The sequence below is a fragment of the Taudactylus pleione genome, unplaced genomic scaffold, assembly GCF_031769625.1.
Source record: "Taudactylus pleione unplaced genomic scaffold, aTauple2 ptg000116l, whole genome shotgun sequence".
Classification (NCBI taxonomy): Eukaryota; Metazoa; Chordata; class Amphibia; order Anura; family Myobatrachidae; genus Taudactylus; species Taudactylus pleione.
In genome coordinates, this window is record NW_028284518.1 from 17,450,964 (window position 1) to 17,471,284 (window position 20,321).

General features: G+C 41.3%; 1 protein-coding gene across 1 annotated transcript in view; it reads left to right on the forward strand.

The window, feature by feature from the left end:
- The window catches only part of SLC22A23 (solute carrier family 22 member 23), a 174,542-nt gene that overhangs the window by 60,748 nt on the left and 93,473 nt on the right, over positions 1 to 20,321 (forward strand). Inside the window, exons 2-3 of the mRNA XM_088471707.1 lie at positions 7,753 to 7,856; positions 12,856 to 13,010. Of these exons, the coding sequence (XP_088327833.1) occupies positions 7,753 to 7,856; positions 12,856 to 13,010 (259 nt within the window). The remainder of the gene's footprint in view (positions 1 to 7,752; positions 7,857 to 12,855; positions 13,011 to 20,321) is intronic.

A 20,321-nucleotide genomic window follows, 5' to 3' on the forward strand; every position in this document is an offset into this window, starting at 1 on the left:
CAGCTATTGTATTGTATTTTAATATAAAGGCAATACTGCTATCCTGCACATAGTGGCTACTACGTTTTTTGTTTTTCAGTTTAAAGAGTGAACTACGTTCCATTTTCTTAACTTCCTCATAATCAATTATTTTTTTTTTTTAAGTAGCTAGGGTAGTCTCTTTGTTGAAATAATACAACTAATTATTTAGCTTGCATCTCATGTCTCCAATAAGGAACTATTCCTGTTCCTCATAAATTGCCATTTCGGTATATTTTGTTTAAATGGTAAATGATGTGGACTTATGTAGAGCCGATAGGAATCGGTTCCAACAGCCCTTAAAATAGATGATACCCTTCCCTCTTTATTTTAGGGTCACATCCAAGAATGTAATTTGATTCTTTTTGTAGTTGTGAGATGTAAATTAGGGTTGGTGTTGAGTGCTGTGTCAAGATTACCATTCTAAATTATAAATAGATCATTTATATAACCACCATGGTATACCAGGCTCACGCCGAACTCGCTCCCCCACATGTCATGCTTCAAACTCACCCATATATAGGTTTGCGTACCTCGGTGCAAACCTGGTCTCCATGGCCGTTCCATCACCTGAATATAAAAAGTATCAGAAAAAAATGAATAACTATGTTTAAGAATGAAACCGAATCTAAAGCTGCGTACACACTAGACGATATTTTGAACGATAACTATATCATTATCATTCAGTCGTTCACTATATCATCCAGTTTGTACGCAAAAAATATGAACAATAACGACCAACAGGTCGTTGGACTTGTCGATCATCGCCCGAACATGCAGACCAACCTGACGATATTGTCAGGTTTTTGCATGTTTGGGGATGAGGGAGGGAGCCTGGCACTGAACGATATCGTGCATGATATCGTTCAGTGTGTGTGCTCATTGTCGTTAACGACATTGAGCACACACCTGCCAGGGAAACACTAGACAATATCGCTCATGCAGCGAATTATCTAGTGTGTATGCACCATAAGAGGAATGTTCTGTATTGCCTTGTAAAGAAACCAACTGTTATATGATCAATCACTTGTATACCCAAATCATGTGGTATGTTGGTGTACAGATGAGATACATCCAGTGTGAGGAAGGCATATAATTCCTTTCATTTGATGTTAGAAATTTGCTTAATAAAATCAGTTGTGTCCATAATATGTGACTTCAAAGAGGCAACACAGGGTTGGAGATGGGAATTGATTTACATAGAGAGGATGTGAGGGAATTGATCCCTGAAATAATGAAGCGAGCGATTTCTGGATTAGTGAGAGTAGATGGGGACAGTAGGAAAAGGTGTAAATAGGGATCGCCATTCCTCCTTGAATATGACCCTGTCAGTTAAATTTTGATCTAACAATGATTTCAATTCTGAGATTAAAAAAGGGGTGGGATTAAAATGAATTTAATATTGAGTTGTGCCTCAGAATATAGTTGTCCCTATTTTGCATAACTATCCCACCCCATTTATTAATAATAATGGAGGAAACTTCCAAAAGTTCTTTAAGGGCCAACCTTACTTGATTGTAATGGAATGGACATATTTGCTTGAAATCCTGTAAAGTTAGTTAATAGAGACATTCAACATTAGCACTTTTTGCTCCAATACTGTTATAGAAATACATCTTAGTGTAGGTACATTTTAGGAAGTGCTTTGTACATAGAAAGGTTTGCCTATTGACAGACATCTGAATATAAATTAGATTGTAATTCTCTGTATTGTGCGCTGCAATATCTCACACTCACAGAAACCAAATAAACCTGCTCTCCATAGGAGGTGCTGACTCCCTCTATCAAATGGGCAGCTAGGCCACATGGCACTTTATTTGTAGTGGCTTAACACATTCATAATGCCACCCTTTTCTCTCTGAAGTTACCTCCTTAGATAAGGAATATCTTTATCTTCTGGGTCAGGACAATCTCCTATCTTCACTGAGTCCTCTGTCTTTTCCGTCGCATAGTTTTTCATGTGGTGGCATCTATAGTTCCTCTCTGAGCTGTCCTCCCAGACTTCCTGCAGGGAACACACTGGGTTAACTGGCCCTTCTCGTCAGTTGAGTCTTTCTCTAGTGAAGAATCCTGAACACATGGCAAACTAGCTCTATCCTGCCTTTGCCCACCATGCTACCCATCCTGATGTGATCACTTGTGGACATCCACAATTTGATCAAAATGTACCAGAAAAAAAACCTTGTGTGTGTTCCAAGCTGTATTGTACAATTGACATTACATATCAATACCATAGAGTTTGCCATGTGTATTTATTATTGATTATAGTTTTAGTACTTAGTTTTGGGTTATATGCTGTATAACCACAGCAGTGAAGCTACTTTTCATATATTTGTTAAAATATTTTGCTTTCAATTCTAGACATCATTGTAAATAAAATACAAAAAGTGTGAACAGAGTACTTATACATGGCCTACCTATAGATATACAGTGGCAAAGAAGCCCATTGCAATTCGGTAACAACCGGGAGAAAAATTTCACTAATAACATATTTGTAAACGGTCTTGTAAGAACTCAAGATATATACAGTACATAGTGTGTGTGTGTGTGTGTATATATATATATATATATATATATATATAATGTTTTATATACAGTGTGTGTGTGTATATATGTATGTATGTATGTATGTGTGTGTATGTGTGTATATATATATATATATATATATATATATATATATTAACCGTAAGAATCCGGTGCCAAGTCCAGGTCCACACAGTGATGAAGTAGAGTTTACTGATGTGTGTGTCCTCAGTCATCTGCTACATTCACACCAAGCAGACCCTCTCGGCGTGCCTGGTCCTGTAAGACCGCTAGAGTCTTTTTTTTTTTTCCGAAAATGCATCTAAGTCGCGTTGCGACTAGGACTCACCAGGAGACTGTTTTGATTATTTATTATTATTATTACCAGTTATTTATATAGCGCACACATATTCTGCAGCACTTTACAGAGAATATCTTACCATGCACATCTGTCCCTGCCCCAGTAGAGCTTACAATCTATATTCCCTACCACATGCTCACAAACATACACACTATGGTCAATTTTATGGGGAGCCAATTAACCTACCAGTATATTTTTGGAGTGTGGGAGGAAACCACCCACGCAAGCACAGGGAGAATATACAAACTCCACACAGTTAGGGCCGTAGTGGGAATCGCACCCATGACCAGTGCTGTGAGGCAGTAACGCTAATCATTACACTGTGCTGATATTCAACACTTGTATATCTGTGTGCGACTGAGTCTCTCAATCAGCATGTGGAGCGATACGATGCAGCGGCCGCAGGTCTTTTCCATGCCAACTTCCTTTTACCGACAGACTCAGGTATACAAGTGTTGCATATCAATTAATCAGCACAGTCTCCTGGTGCGTCCTAGCTGCATTGCATTGCGACTTAGACGCATTTATGTAAAAAAAAAAAGGCATCCGACATTAGCAGAGTTGCTCTGCTCTCACACGCCAGGCATAATGCACTGCATGATGTATTGAGGCTAGATGAGCAAGGACATATCTGTACACGCCAAATCCAGCAGGATAAGGAATAGGTCGGCACTCACGTCGGTAGATAAAGTAAACAGAGATTTTATTGTTACATCTGGTTAATAGAACAGATACATTCCGTACCCTACGGCCATTTCAATCATCCAAGTGATTTTCATCACGTATACATTACATTTATAGTGGTAGGTACCAGCAAATATTAAATTGTCAATATTAAAATTTCAATCCCCATGCCTTATGGTAAATATTTAAAACTTGGACAACAAAACTACTTAAAATGAAATACGGGTTGAGTCTTCCATATCCAAAATGCTTGGGACCAGGGGTATTTTGGATATCGGAATATCCGTATTTTGGAATAATTGCATACCATAATGAGAAATCTTGGGAACGGGACACAAATCTAAACACAGAATGCACTTATGTTTCATATTCACCTTATATACACAGACTCCAGGTAATTTTATACAATATTTTCAATAATTTCTACTCTGCATTGGACACAGGATATTTAATAGAGAGCCACTTAGAAGGATCCCATCATAGCACTTTGTCTCTTTCCTAGTTTGAGAGTTATTCTAGCACCAGCAGTTTTGTTAATCAATATTCACTGGCAAGAGAAAGAAAATTAGATTTCAGTTGCACATAATCTTATTGCTGCTGATCCAAGACAATGTGCTTCTTGGTCATTTCATAGGTCAGAGTTGGAGGGCTCCCAATCCTATATTTTGCACAGTTGCATAATTGATAAAAACAAAAAAAACAAATCCAACATACTACCATTATTCTACATCATAATTAAGTGGATATTATTGGTAACTGGGCTTTCATTATATTCTAGTGGGTTTTTTCCATTCCAGTTGCTTATTAAAAGTATATGTAATTTTTAAATGTTGTAAAATGTTTAATTTCCTGTGTATGGTTATACTTTGAATGTGATTTGAAGTTTCCTCTACTTTATCGAAGGCCAACAAAAAGAAATCCAAATTTGATTTGTCAAAATAACATATTTCCTGCAATAAATGTCTTGGAATTGAAATCGGCGATTTATTAAATTTTTTTCTGTTTATAGTCACAAATGGAAAAAAAAATTCAATTGAAATTTCATGACAAATATCGATGATAATTGTCAATTTCGACAAATCGCTGCTCATTACATTTCCCCCCTAGGAGTTTATTTACTGAATGGCAGCTTTTCAATGCCGCTGATTATCTGTGTTTTTTTGTCCACAGAATTTAAAACGACAATACAATTAAGTGTAAAACACACCTATTTTGCACTTAGTTAATAGTATTGCTATTTTTCTGCAGGCAGATATTCTACAGATCTGAAAAGCTGCCATTTTGTAAACTTGTTTTTGCCAGAAAGCACCTGGTAGAAGATCCTACGGTTTGAGATGTAGGGGAAGATGTAATAAGCCTTGGAGAAAGAGAAAGTACCAATCAATCAGCTCCTAAATACCATCTTACAGGCGGCGTTTGAAAAATGATAGGAGCAGATTGGTTGGCACTTTCTCTCTCCATAGCTTAGTACACCCCTTAGGGCTCTATTTACTGAACATAAAAACCTCTTTCATAAAAACATTTTTTCTCTTCTCCTTATTTATAGAAGAGAAAACTGAAGTGAAGTCGACAATTTCACAGAGTTTTCTTTTCTATTCTGATACAGCCCCTATACGTTTCAATGGGGAGTGATGAGTTATTCTATTTATGGAGAGGATAAACTTTTATCGTCTCCACACACCTCCAAAATCCCAGGTGAGGGAATATTTACTTATTTATAATCACGATAACCAATCGTAGCCGTTGTTGGTAGCCCAGAGTACTGAAAATCCACATGAAAGCCAGGAGTACACAAAGTTCCCCAGCATAAGATTGCCCAGAGCATCACACTACCTCCTCTGGCTTGCCTTCTTCCTTTAGTGCATCCTGGTGCCATCTCCCCAATGCACATAGCCGTCTACATGTAAAAGAAAACATGGCCACAGGCCACATTCACTGCTCCATGATCCATTTCTAACGCTCACGTCCCCATTGTAGGCGCTTCCGGATGTGTACAGAGGTCTGCATGATTGGTCTGCGGCTACACAGCCCCATACACAGCAAGCTGTGATGCACTGGGTATTCTAACACCTTTTTTTTTAATCGTAGCTAGCATTAACTTAGATAGATCTATCTAATATGCATGAGTGTGTGTATGTAAATATATATTTTTGATAGAGAGAGAAATATGTATTTGTTTCTTCCTGCTGTTGTTTTTAAGAGCAGACCATGAATCTCACCTGTAGACTAATACTATTATGAAGACGTTTCAATCCCCTTTCAGTCTATTTGGGAAAGATTGCTCTCTACTATTCCTTTCCTAAATAGGTTGACAACATTGCAAAAAATCTATTTAAATGCATTTTGGAAAGATTTCATCCAGTTGGTATTGAGGTTAAAACAGCTCAAGTATTCAAATTGTTTGTGTGCTGATTCTAGTAGGTCCAGTAATGCTGCACTGCAAAGTACTAGTACACACAATTAGGATCTGAGCATAAAGGCCTTTTCAGTATAGGTACCACATAGGAAAGGTGTGGGATTATTAGACTTTAATTGTAAGGTGCTGTCACAGGAAGTGCTGGCCTCTGACCTAAGGAACCAGCAGCCAGGAGAAGCTAGTGGTCCTGCATGTCATTGTTGAACTGGGAGGGTGGTGCTTTGCTATGATGCAAAAGTCAAGCACCACACTCAAGTTTGAAGCACTGCAGATGCCGCCTCAACATCCCACCTGCTAAGGTACGAAGCAGCAGGGGTGGGGGCGCCTCTTCTGAGTACAGGTTGAGTCTCCCATATCCAAATATTCCGAAATACGTAATTTTTTTAAACATGACTGAGATAGCGAAACCTTTGCTTTTTGATGGATCAATGCAAACTTTGTTTAAGGCACAAAATTATTAAATCTATTGTATACAATTACCTTCAGGCTTTGTGTATAAGGTGTATATAAAACCTAAATGAATTTCAGGTACGTACAAAAACTTTGAGCCACAAAATTGTTGAAAATTTTGTATAAAATTACCGGCAGGCTTTGTGTATAAGGTGTATATAAAACATAAATACATTCTGTGTTTAGATTTGGGGCCCATTCCCAAGATATTTCATTATTTTATGCATATATTCCAAAATACGGAATACTCTGATATGTAAAATACTCCTGGTCCCAAACATTTTGGATATGGGAGACTCAACCTGTAGTAGAATTGAGCTACTTCTACGGTGGCCCCTCCTGGCATGTGCTGTATATGCACTTTTGAGACAATTGTGTCCAGCAACAGAGTTTTTATTCAAATGCCTGTATCTCCTATTGTAATATTAAACATTGAAAATATTTTTGTTTTGATTTATGTAGTCATATGATGTTGCTTCATGCACTCGCATATCTGTCCAGTAATATAGTCCATCCTTTCTAAATGCCATATGATTAAGGAAATCTGTTATTTATTAGATATTACAGTTATCTTAAATTAAAAAATACATGAGAATATATTAGAACAGTTTGAGAACAGTCTAAAAGCAGTGGATTAGGTAAAAGATTTTAAATGCTCCAATCGCATTCTTAGTCCGGGTTCACACTGAGCGATGTTCACCCATCCTATATATCTGGCCGACATATTGGATTCTGGGTACAGATTAGAACGATGTAATGAACGACATGCACATGGACAATTTACACAATGTCAACATTGTGCCTGTCGATACAACGTCCAAGATGGCATACTTAATGACGACGTTCAAACTATTTGATATCGGGTGTTGACATTCTGAATGTTGACATTTCATACCACACCCCCTGGATCCTGTGGGTGGAATGCTAATGTTCATTCTATCACCCTGCATCTGTCACCACCCATGCAGTTCCTCTTTCCTGTCTGGGGTGTCGCTCTCTGCTCTGGTGCTTCTAGCACACTGAGCTAATGCAACAACCTACTGAGATACAGACCAGAGTGTGCTAGAACAAGCACCAGAGCAGTGAGCGACACCCCAGGCAGGAAAGAGGAACTGACAGGTGCAGGGTGCTAGAATGAACACTACAACACCTTATCACACTGCACAATATCTTGATCTGGCCAATAGACTACCTTATTTCTGGTTCCCGCTGGTAGAATGCCTTATCGCCGTATACAATTTTGCACTGTTCAATATGTGGACCTTACTAATTTTGTGCTCCTTCTGTATTTGTTTTCTAGTGGGATCTAGTTTGCGACTCATCTTGGAAAGTGCATATAGCCAAGTTCTCCCTGGTCGTTGGATTAATATTTGGATACTTGATAACAGGATGTATTGCTGACTGGTAAGATTTTAATCTTATGAGATATTTATTTAAGTAGTTATGTTTTATTAGTGTAATGTTACATTCTCCAACCTGCAAAGCATGTAGTATTCTGAAAAAGGTCAGGACACTCATTTTCTAACTATGGCACCTGATTGTTTGCAGTTAAAGTTCATTTTTTGTTTTCAGACTTTACAGGTAGTGATTTTGTTTGCTTGTGACCAAAGCCCAAAACTTGAAGATGACTATTCATTATAAATGTCATCACGATAAAGGATATTGGGGCAGATGTATGAAGCTCTGGAAAGTGATAAAGTGGAGAGTGATAAACGACCAACCAATCAGCTCCTGTCATATTTCAAACACAACCTGTAACATGACAGTTAGGAGCTGCTGTGGCTGGTCGTTTATCACTCTCCACTTCATCACTTTCCAGAGCTTAATACATCCAACCCAGTCTCATTGTAATCTAGTTTTCACATCCATCCATGCATGCATACATATAGTTATAAAGCTCTATTTACTCCTGGGTCATCTTATGCTCTGTCAGGTGGAACACATGATCTGCACTAACATACTATATTATGGAGAGTCAGAACTCTAGACAAAGGGCCTGATTTAGAGATGTATGCTAACGCAATCGCAGTGTGAGTTTGCACGGAACGTAGCTGCGAAAATATGCTAATGTTTCCAAAGCTTCCCCAAGCGTAGGGACACTCACTGCGTCCTTCTCATATCTGACCGACGTTGCGCACTAGCTGTAAACATCGGTAACATCGATGTTGATCGGGCAACCATGCTGTATATGCTGTAAGTGTGACCTGTCTCAGCGTCTCTCCTGACATGCATAGAAGTTTCATGCTGTGAAGGAGATCGCAGTAGCTAATTTATGCACATCCATGAAACAGCGTTTAAATGGTCAGACACGCCTGTGCCTAGCCCCGCTACCTCCCCAATACTAACTACCTGTCACTCGCTTTGCGAATGATTCCTCTATGCGAGCGTAATGGCAAAACAATAGCTGCACGTGTTCAGCATTGCGTACATCTCTGAATCAGGCCCAAAATATGTCCACATGGACTTGCAGCATACTGTACCTCAAAGCCAAGCAGCCTCCAAAATGCAATAAAGTAAAGCGTTATAGAGAAAATATTCGTGCAACACCATTTTCTGTTGTAAAAAGACCCTAGAGGCTAAGGGCTCTATTTATTATCATTATTTTTACTATCATTATTTTTACACCCTTTTCACATTATTTTCGTTTCACCTAAAGTTACTACAGGGCAATTGGAGTAGAATTCGTAAAATTCTACTCCAACCCCTAAGTATCACTTATTTTTAGTAAGCAGATCGCATTTCCCATAATTGTAATGGGAAATGCGATCTGTGTGCAAGTTACTAAACATAAATTGTGAAAAAAATACCTGGGGAGGCCCTGTGATAATAACATCACCTGGAGGTGGCGTTATCCAGGGTCTCCCCCGGTTTCCGGACTCCTGCTCCGCTCTGCCATGCAGAGCAGAGCCTGGAACTGGCCCCAGTGATCAGCTGTGTGGTCTAAACAGACCACATGCTGATGCACTGCAAAAGAAAAAAAAAATTGTAAAAAAAAAAAAATTAACTTACCTGAGTTTGGGGCTCCTGTGATGTCTTCCCCTCCGGTCAGCTGGTCTCCCATACTGCACTGCGGCCCAGGCATCAGGTGACCGGGTACCAGTGCAGTATGGGATGTCAGCTGACCGGAGCCATGGAGGACATCACCGGAGCCTGGATCATGCAGGTAAGTGCAATCAAGGGAGGGGGGGTCGCGGGAGGGGAGGGGGGGGTCCGCGATCGCAAGAGGCGGGGCTTAGCACCTGAGGGGCTTAGCGTCGGGGGGGGTAGCAGCGGCGGGCGGTCACTTGTCACGGTATTTTTTGCGAAAATATCATTATAAGGCTGCGGAGGGGATTCACAGGGACAGAGCTTTATTGCGAGGGATTTTTAGTAAATTCCTGTGATATTGCCTGAATTCGCAATGCAAATTCAGTCGGTAATATCACACTACAATCTGCATTCCCAACAACCACTGTGTCAGTAGCACTGCTGCAAAGCATAGTTATTGTGTCTGCTGCATGTGCTATCTGCAGACTGCACAGTACTTCAATGTGAGGCTACTGTATGTGGTAATTTTCTCTCTATCCCTGGGAAGGTCATAATCACTACCCTGTTTGACCTTGACGTTGTCCTAGACAGTCTTAACATGAAATAGTTTTCCATCTTTTTGCTGCCTGGAGAGTAAGAGAAGCAAGACTGCAGTTATTCCCCACTACGCATGTACAGTATTCATCTGGTTACTAAGCAACCAGAAAATCACTCTGCTGAGGAAATACGCAGGATTCAGCAAGAACACAATATCATTTAAGTTAGGAATGCAAATAATCACTTTAGATTTCTAAAGAATGCTTAAAGGAACAGTCACATTTAATAATGTACAAACATTGCCCTAGAACAAACTGATTGCAGGTTCTTTACTAAGAAACGGATAATTGAATTCAAAATTGTAACTTCAAACATTGTAATTGTATAGAAGGACAAAATGAACATAATGGGAGGCTAAGACTACTTTTCACTTGTAATGGCATTGCCAGATTGTTATATGTGGCTTTTTTTTTTTTTACAGTATATCCTTTGCAGTAATGCATCATGTAGGCAGCCTTAAACTTGTAATAAATATGGAGCTCTCTTCAAGACTGATAACTTGCGATTTATAGTCCAGTGACTAACACCAAATGTTACTTTTGAGCTCTGGTAATTGTTGTAGCTATAATGTTTCTGCTCTCGCTTGGGGGCTCTTGCCTGTAGCCTTGTGGAACTAATAAGTGACTTTTGGCTGGCATTGCTGTTAGAGGAAAATGTCAAGAAAGCATAATAGTATGCTACTTCAATATTTCCCAATGTGACCCCTTGGTGGCCATGTTGATGCAGGTACATAGTGTTCATTAGAAAGTACTTGTGCATAATACCATGTTCTGATTGGCATGGGCCACTCACATGCACAGTTGGTGCAGTTACAGTAATGGTTATCAAGGATGTTTATGTTCTAACCTCACCATTGCTTATGTACTACCACTTCTGCATGGGAATCTCAGAATGGAAGTGGGCAGCGTTACAGAGGTTGCGTTACCACAGGACAACTGCACATCTAAGCAAACCTATTAATTGTCATCATTATGATGCCACTGGCTGTTGTGTTCTTCATACTGGCCGGAACATTCTCCAAAGTTGTGTCTGAAAAGTGCCTAAACGGGGGCGGAGCCCCACCCCCCAAGAAAAGACAAATGCAAAGAAGTATGCATCTAAATGAAGTAGATTACCAATCATCATCTTTGCATAATTTTAGGTCCATTGTCATTTGCATCTCCTTAATGACGACATCCGGACATATAACAGCGGTCCCTATTCTGCCGTTCTATTCCCCTTACAGCTTTCATTCCGTATTCTGATTTTAAACATATGTAGGAAATTAGTGCTGAGAATGGATTTGGAGGGATCATAATTTCAGAATTTGGAGCTTATTAATAATTATCAGGGGTACACCTTTAAATATAGTAACCAATTGGGCAATAGTGTCCTTATATATTAAAAATAATTGCATATTAGTAGTGTTGTTAACTCTGATACATAATATCCACCACTTCTAATGGCCACAAGTGGGCACTTCCATTCTTTCATTAAAACAAACCAACAAACCAGCAAGCAAACAAACGCATAAAACGTTTGCGATGCATTCTGGTGCTTCGCATCCTTAGGTAACCTTCAGGTGACGTTACCCAATAGAGGCCTATGGGCTTCTTATAGCGACGCTCCTGACTGGGAGGGATCCCATCAGATCCCTCCCATGAGCCCCCGCGGCCTTCTGCGCATGCGCAGAAGGACTTCTGGGTGTAAAACCCGGAAGTCCCTCTGCCCGGCAGCATCGCAAAGAACAGCTTTTATCGGGAGAGCTGTCCTTTGCGAAATTCTTGGTACATACCACGGTAATGAACCGCAGTGTGTACCCGAAGTCAGGGGGATGTACATCCCACTCCCTGGGTATGATATCCCGGCGGCGACCATTCTGATGATCACAATACCGACAGCAGAATCCCACCAGTCAAAATCCCAACAAATGTTAGAGTATTCTAACCCTAACCAACCCCTACCGCAGCCTAATGCTAACCCTAATACTCATCGTCTGGATTGGTCGGTATTTAGAGTCTGGATTCTGCTGCTGGTATTGTGACCATCAGTATGGTCACTGCCGGGATCCTGACTACATCCCTACCATAATACTATTGCTACTATACAATAATCAGTCTGTATAGTGTAACTATTATGACTTGTAAAGTGTCAGTATTGTCCACTCACTGCGGAAGGCTATTTGTTCTTTTGTAGTACTGCCAACCTAACTTCTATGGAGTAATGCTACAGCTGGACATCCGTGTCATTGGTCCATATTACAGGAGTGGCTGTATTAGTCATTTTATTGAGGAATGTGAGCAACACGGGGTTAATGTTTAGATCTCACTAAAGTGAAGGGTTCCATTCACACAGTTCTAATTGCTTTGAAGAAAAGCACCACTGCAAATTAGTTTATGTATACTCAGGCTAGACACCCAAGAGCCAGGTAGCCAATACATCTGAGAATTACCGGTAGCGCCTAACATTTGGAAGTCATTTCTGTGAGGCCACATCTTCCCTGCTACTTAAAAGATCTTGCCGGCCCCTAGATTTGATTGCTGGCTCCTGAATTGTATATTATTTTGTTTACCCATCTTTATTGATGTAAGGAATGAAATTATTATACTTTGTCTACAAGAAGGTTTTTATACCTCTGAAAGATACTTTAGCGATAGGAATTTGAAGTAAATTCTGTTATAACCTTTTTCTACATTTCATATTTTCCTTGTGAAATGCTAATTTGTTTTCCTTGCTGCTAAATGTCCAGTGTATATGAGCACTATCAAGTCATGATGAATTATTTCTCACTGTCTCCTAGGATCGGCCGACGTCTTGTGCTGCTGTTTTCTGTAGTTTTCAATTTGATTTTTGGACTTACTGTGGCGCTTTCAGTGAATGTGACAATGTTCAGCACACTCAGGTTTTTTGAAGGATTCTGCCTTGCTGGGATATTCCTCTGTTTGTATGCACTACGTGAGTACTTCTCCCCTCTGTTGCCATTTTCAATGCACTTTTCTGTTATTGCTGTATTTGAAGGTACTGTTTGTGTAAATGTAAGGAATTAGGGGTAGACTTACTAAGAAGGAGTTTGTCAAAGCCGATGGATTTAGGAATTAGACAATAGAAATTAATGCTATACAAGCATGCTTCAGCATTTATTTCTAATTCCGTTCTAAAAACTATCTATTAAAGCACCAATGATCGGTGGCTTTGACAAACTGCTCCTTAGTACATCTACACCCATAAAGGCCCATTTATTATTTATCGCATTTGCAATGTGAACTGGGCACAATATTAGCAGGAGGTCCCCGCAGGGACAGGGGCTCCTAAAGTAGCCCATCCCTGTGATGTGCTGGGAATGAAGTGACCACGCCAGTGGTCTCTTCACTCATGTGCCGGGGATCCTGCAGATGTGTGGTCTACAGACCACTCGTGTGCTGCGGCTATTGCCGGGAAATGGTTCCTATGGCTGTGTTCCATAATTGGCTGTGGGGCAGGGGCGTATTTATAATGGGTGCACCCATATTTTTACTACCACTCCGGAGTCCCATACCGGCGCCGGTGTCAACGCTGTAAAATTGCTTGGAAAATGGCCGCTGTGGCCATTTTTCCGGGGTTTTACGCATGCGCAGTATGGAAGACACCGGGAAAAGAGCGAAGCAGCCAGCGCATGCGCTGTAGGCTCTGGGCTCAAACTGGTGTGCTGCGCTCAGTACGCTGCTGGCTGCCGGAGAGACTGGAAGGTGCCCCGGGCAGAGACTGCACACGGGCCCCCTCCTCTCTTGAAACGCCCCTGCTGTGGGGACACGTATGGAGCTATATTTGTCCAGTGGGAACCTTTGGAAAGGAAGATATGCTTGTTCAAAATTCTATTCCTATCTGGTAAATGTATGAGTGCTACGTTTGAGAGTTCATATTATATTGAAATTCCAGAATCTCTGCCAGGCTACCAAATACAACAGCTGGTGACTGGCTATCTAATGCTGCATGAAGTGGATGAGACTTTGTTTTGACAAGCCCGTGCGGTAGATGCTGATTGGCCAGAGCGCATCCTGCGGGATCCTTGCTTTGTTTTGTCATTCCACTGTCATTGTGCGCGATACACTTAGGTGTGTGACACACAGTTTGAGAAGCACTGATATAAGAAGCATATGGTTTGTAATTACGATTGGGGGAGGGGGGCACTGTGAATGTTTAATTTCTTGACTATTTTTATCATATTTAACACAAGTAATAGTCCTTCGTCAAAGAATCATTGCTTTATTGGATTATTATTTTTTTATATGGCAAAATTCTTCAGGTATGTTTTTAGATTCGGCATTTTGATATTTTTTTTTTTACTGTTTCGTTTTCTGAGCCTTATTCTTTTTTTCTGTCAATGATTGTGTGTTGTTTGCAGGGGCAGATGTCCATAATCTCCATTTAGACTGCTTTTATATGCTGGGTAATTAGGAAAACTTACTTTGCTAGCCAGAGAATAACAAGGAAATCCCGTTTTGTATGTTTGCATATAACAATATTTGTAAACTGTCAGTACAAGATTACTAAGTTAAATAGGCCAAACTCCATTATTCGTCTGCCAGCTCTGTGCAAAGGAAATGAAATGTTCTATATTTCATTGCACTTAATGTCCATGTTTCCTGTAAAGATTTATCAGTGAAGTGTATCCTATTGCTTTTAGAGCACTGTAAGGACAGTAAAGGAGAATGTGGTAAAATAGATTATGAAAGGAAAGCATGACCTGAGATCCTAAGCATAAACACAAGACTGATGGGCAGGAAACCATTTTCCTAGCTACAAATCTTTTAAAATACAGCTGTCATACAGCCGTCCTTCCAATTCTCCTCAGGGAAAAGCCCAGAGAGAAGATACAGCTGACCATTTACAGGACAGGGCCAGGCTCTTTACATCCTTAGGCCCCTTCCCCATAGAGGCAACATGCCGCTATTCACAGGTCCGTGAGGAGCGGGCGAGGTTGGCGTCGTATTAGCCCCGTCTTTTCCCTACACATTCGCGATTCCTGGTGATTATCTCCCCATCTCACCCTCTTCACTAGGGAGTATGCAGGATGCAAGAGTTCTAACCACTATTCCCGGGGTGCGAGGGACTTCCGGGTGAGTGTGTAAGTATGATTAAAACATTGAATAGATAGACATTTAGGCTGAACTTTGCCATTTCATTTATTCTTGTATGTAAATAAGTCAATACAGAAATATTTGTTTCTCTAGGTAAAAATGAGTATATGCATTTGAGGAGAGATGTATCAAAAATTCTAAAGACAAGTGGAGATGTCGCCCATAGCAACCAATCCGCTTCTAGCTAACATTTCTCTTGTACATTTTATAAAATGATAGGTACAATCTGATTGGTTACTATGAGCAACTTCTCACTTGTCCTCTTTAGAATGTTTGCTATATCTTAACCCTGCTCTTTTCTTGACCAGGTATAAACTATGTATGTTATTCCTAAACTTCCTATGATAATTAAAATAATAAAATATATGCAAATTTAATGTAATTTCTACACTTTTGAATTTTAAAAGTTTTTATTCCTTATTTTTGAGTTGACTATTTTATGGACTGTACCAAGTTGACTTACCTATTCATTCCCTAGACACTAGTGACAATACTTAGGCATCAGGTACAAAGTTCCTTAAGCCTAAGTTATGTCATTAGGATCATAACTAGTGATGGGCGACTGGTACCGCCATCCTGAGTGCAGAGCCTAGGGTGCGTCACCATCGTTCCCTAGCAGTACCAGCATTTGCCTTGCAGGGTGCCTGGAAAGTCACCCTGTAGCTTAGAAAGCCACCTAGATTGTCTGTCTGGTCGCTGCCGAAGAGCCATCTGGAACGTCCATAGGATGCTTAACTTCTTCCTTGTGGCTCAACATGACATCATTATGTCACATATTCAGTAGCGGCTCCAGCACAGGGCAGAATATCACCCTGCTCTGGCCCTTTTTCTCAAGCACTTTGATAGTTTGTATATTGGTCCAGTCCACAATGACACTGCCTCCACTGCAATTTGAAAAAATAGGGCATGTGCAGAAGAGAGCATAGACTGTTTGTGTGAGCTCCTATGCGGTGCCATCTTCCTGAATGCATCACTAGAAAGTCGGTGTCTCGGGAGATGCATAGGGGGCCGGCACACCATGCGGGAGGCACATTGTTTGGACCCGTGTGTACTGCCCACCCTGCACCCATGATAGATATTCCACTGATCATTCATATTGATGATGCTAAATGTTTTCAAATGGTAGTAATTTTCATTGGGACTTTATTGTACCTTCAGATTTATACTGTTTATTTTTTTATCCCCTTCTTTTCTTTTTAACTGTTTTTTTCTGCATTGAAATTATTCCATTGAGCGAGTAACATTGAAAATAAAATCAGCTTTTATTTGTACATATCTCAGCCTTCCATAATCCCACAAAAGAGTAAATACAGTTTATAGTAAGCAAATAAACTTCCACATAGACTGTAAGCTCTCATGAGCAGGGCCCTCTTCCCTTATATGCTTTTCCTTCCCTTGCTTCTACCACCATATCCTCCCCACCTTTGGGTTCTGCCACCCTGCTACCTATTTGAGCTTTATGACAATGTTTATAAACAGTGTCCATGTTCTGCAATGTTCTGTACTGTATGTCACCTTCGTTCCTGTGCTTTCTTGTTCATACTGTTTGTCTTTGTCTGGTGCTGCGGGCCCCTTGTGGCACCATATAAATAAAGGGTGATGATGATGATAGTATGATTCTACCATAAATACATTTGTAGACATGAAATGGTAAGCACGATCAGTGTTTGATAAATGTAATTGACTAAGGCCGGGATGTACTAAAGGAAAAATGCTGTAAAAACCCTGTTTTCGGGGTTTTTACTGCATTTTTCATATGTACTAAGACTCAGCGGCCCGATTTTCGATGCAGAGGGTAAACCCTGTAGAAGCCTATGGGCTTCTTATCGCATCCTGCTCCCGGCGCTTCGCCGTCGCCCTGCACCAGCCCTCACTCACCTTAGCCTCCTGCATGCTGGCCCGTGCTCCTCCTGGGTCCCCCACCTCCTTCTCTTCCTATTCTTCGTTCGTTTGCAGGGAGGAGGAGAAGGAGGCCGGGACTTCCTGCAGAGGTCACCAACAGGAAGCTCCCGGGGCTAGGAGGGGGAGGAGACACACGGAGACCCCCTCACCCGGCGTCGGCAGGTCCGTAAAGGGCAGCTCTTATCGCAAGAGCTGTCCATTGCGATACTAGTCGCATATGTTAGTACATATGTGATTTAGTAATTTTGCGGTGACTGGCGGGATGTACACCGCAAGGTTAAGTACATCCCGGCCTAAATGTTTCTCACATGATAAATGCATTATGCTATATTTACAGGAAAGGAAGATTACCCTGAAATCTAATGTCATTTACAGCTCATGTACAATGAAATGTTGTAAAATAAAATATTGTCATGGTCTCAGCTGTTCTCATGAGTTGCAGCTGACTACATGCACTTTTCCAGGCTCAGACGGCAGCAAAATGCCAGACGGGCTTGTTTACATCATGAATAATGTACACTTGTGGGCCATCGATTTCTAAAGTCATGGGTAATTATATGTTTTCATTTTTTAGCATTGGTAAAGGTTATCCACAGGCAAGTTACACTGCATCTGATCTTTTATGATCTATACCTCTTTATTTCAGGCTTATTATTCAACACTGGGATTTACTAGGCATGAAAACATAGATGTTTATCTGGAAAAAAATTATGCAACTGTGTCCTGTTACAGCTCTGTTTTTAATATTTACATATGTGTAAATAATTTACAATAGAATGTCTTGTCACTTGTCCTTCCAAGGGTTATGGGACAGAAAACTTTCATGCAGATGTTGAAATAGAAGCTAAGTTGACTTGTCAAATATCAACATACATAATGTCAACATCGCCAAAGTGTCGACATAGCATTTTGCAGCTATTTTAACCCTAACCCGCAGCCTAACCCTAATGCTACATGGACTGTCAACGTTCACAATGTTGATCTTATGCTCATATCGACATTATAATCCATGTCAACATTTAGGTCCTGTTGACCTATTGACTACATAATAACTACATACCCTTCCAAGTACATGTGCCAAAAAGCTGCAGCTGTAGCTATGTCTAAATTAATATAAGAAGTTATAAATTCAGTTATTCCTCATACAGACTGTTAAGCTGGGTACACACCTTTCCGATCCGTGGCTGATCATGTTAAACGCTCTCGATAAGCTGAGCTGTGTTTCCCAAGCGTGACCCCCTGTCAGCTGCCTGTAGCCGTGTTCTCGCTGTGCTAGACATAGCTCAGCGTGTACGGGCTTCTATGGGATCGCGAGGTCAGGCCATAAGATGCGACCCCCCCGTAATCGGCTGATGCTTCTGCAATAATTCCGCATACAAACCTATAAAATCAGTATCCTACTTCCCAGACTGTTTACCATAGTATATGGGTAGATTAACATGCTAAACATGCATTTTCTTAAACTTAATATGTCTAAGACTGAGCTGATCATCTCCACACTCTCTCGAATAACCTCACTTCCCATTACTTCTTTATCAGTTGATGGCACAATTATATCCTCTAGCCCCAAAGTGCGCTGTCTTGGAGTTATTCTGGACTCTTCCCTCTCCTTCAAACCACACATGCAGTTCTTCTCACAGTCCTGACATTTCCATCTCAAAAATATTTCCAAGATCAGACCCTTTCTCACCCAGGATGCTACTAAAACCCTTATCCACTCACTTGTCATCTCTAGATTGGACTACTATAACCTCCTCCTATCTGGCCTCCCCGACTCCCACCTCCCTTCACTCGTATCTGTCCTCGATTCTTCTGCGCGGCTCAACTTCCTCTCCAAACATTCTACATCTGCCTCCCCTCTCCTACAAGCCCTCCACTGGCTCTCCTTCCCCACAGAACACAATTCAAGGTTCTTACACTCGCCTACATAGCCCTCACCCATTTACATCTCTGATCTCCTCTTCCTTCACACTCCCATCTTCCCTCTTCGCTCAACAAATGTACGCCGCCTCTCATGCCAACTGATTACTTCCTCCTCCTGCCTCCCAAGATTTTGCCCGTGCTGCTTTCCACCTTTGGAACTCTCTCCCTCTCCCTATCAGACTCTCCACCTCTCTATGAATCTTCAAACGGGCTCTCAAGACCCACTACTTCATCAAAGCCTTCCAGCTCTGATCCTAACCTGCTGCTAAATGCTCCTTCCTCCCTGTCTACACCATCTATGTCATGCCTGTTTGTCTGCCCCTCCCCATTAGAATGTAAGCTCTCACGAGCAGGGCCTTCTACCCTCTTGTGTTGCTCCTTACTTATGCCTTCATCTACTCCTCACGCCCCACTTGAGCATCTATGACTAGGTTGCTTATGCCCTGATGCTTATTTGAGTGTTATGGTCGCTAATGCACCAATGTATATAAACCGTGTCCTTTTTCCTGCATTGTATTGTACTGTAAGTCACTGGTATCTTGTTCACTTATTTATGTACTTTATAAGGTGCTGTGGAACACTTGTGGCGCCATATAGCGTATAATAATAAACAACCTGACTAGCATGCAAAGCACCTCAGACACAAAGCTTCACTCCGATAGTTGGTGGGTGATGGTTGTTTATTTTTTGCAATGTTGAATCTCTTCAACTCAATAATAACATTAATGCTCCATAAACTCCTCTCTGTCCACAAAATATTGCTTAAAAATCCTGTGGCTTACATTTTATTTGCAAATACTGCGTATTTCTTGTTAATACATATGATTTCTGGGCCTGATTCAGAGTTGGACGCTCTGACAAGAGCGCTCGCTCTGAATCAGGGTCCTCCTACCTAAAATTGGAGCGGCCTCCTGGCCGCTCGCACACCCACAGCTTATGCGAGCGGCCAAAAAGATGGTCACGATGGTCAAGACCATCGCGACCATCGGGCTTGCGACAAGACCCTGCGGTAGGGTCTCGCTGCCGCAAGCCCAGGAGTGCTTTTGGCTCTGTCAGAGCCAAAAGCACTCCCACTGACATCACTAGTGATGTCAGTGGGGCCGGACCCAGACGGTAGGCGTTCCCATGGGAACGCCTCCGTCTGGGCAGCAATGCCCCCGGCACGCCCACCAAAGGGGGCGTGCTGTCACCATCGACAGCACGCCCCCTTTGGTGCGAGACCCATAGCGACGGCTGCCCGTCGCTATGCGGGTCATGAGCATGCGCACGACTGAGCTCCCTCTGTCGTGCGCATGCGCACTAGGGCACCATCGACCCGCTTGCG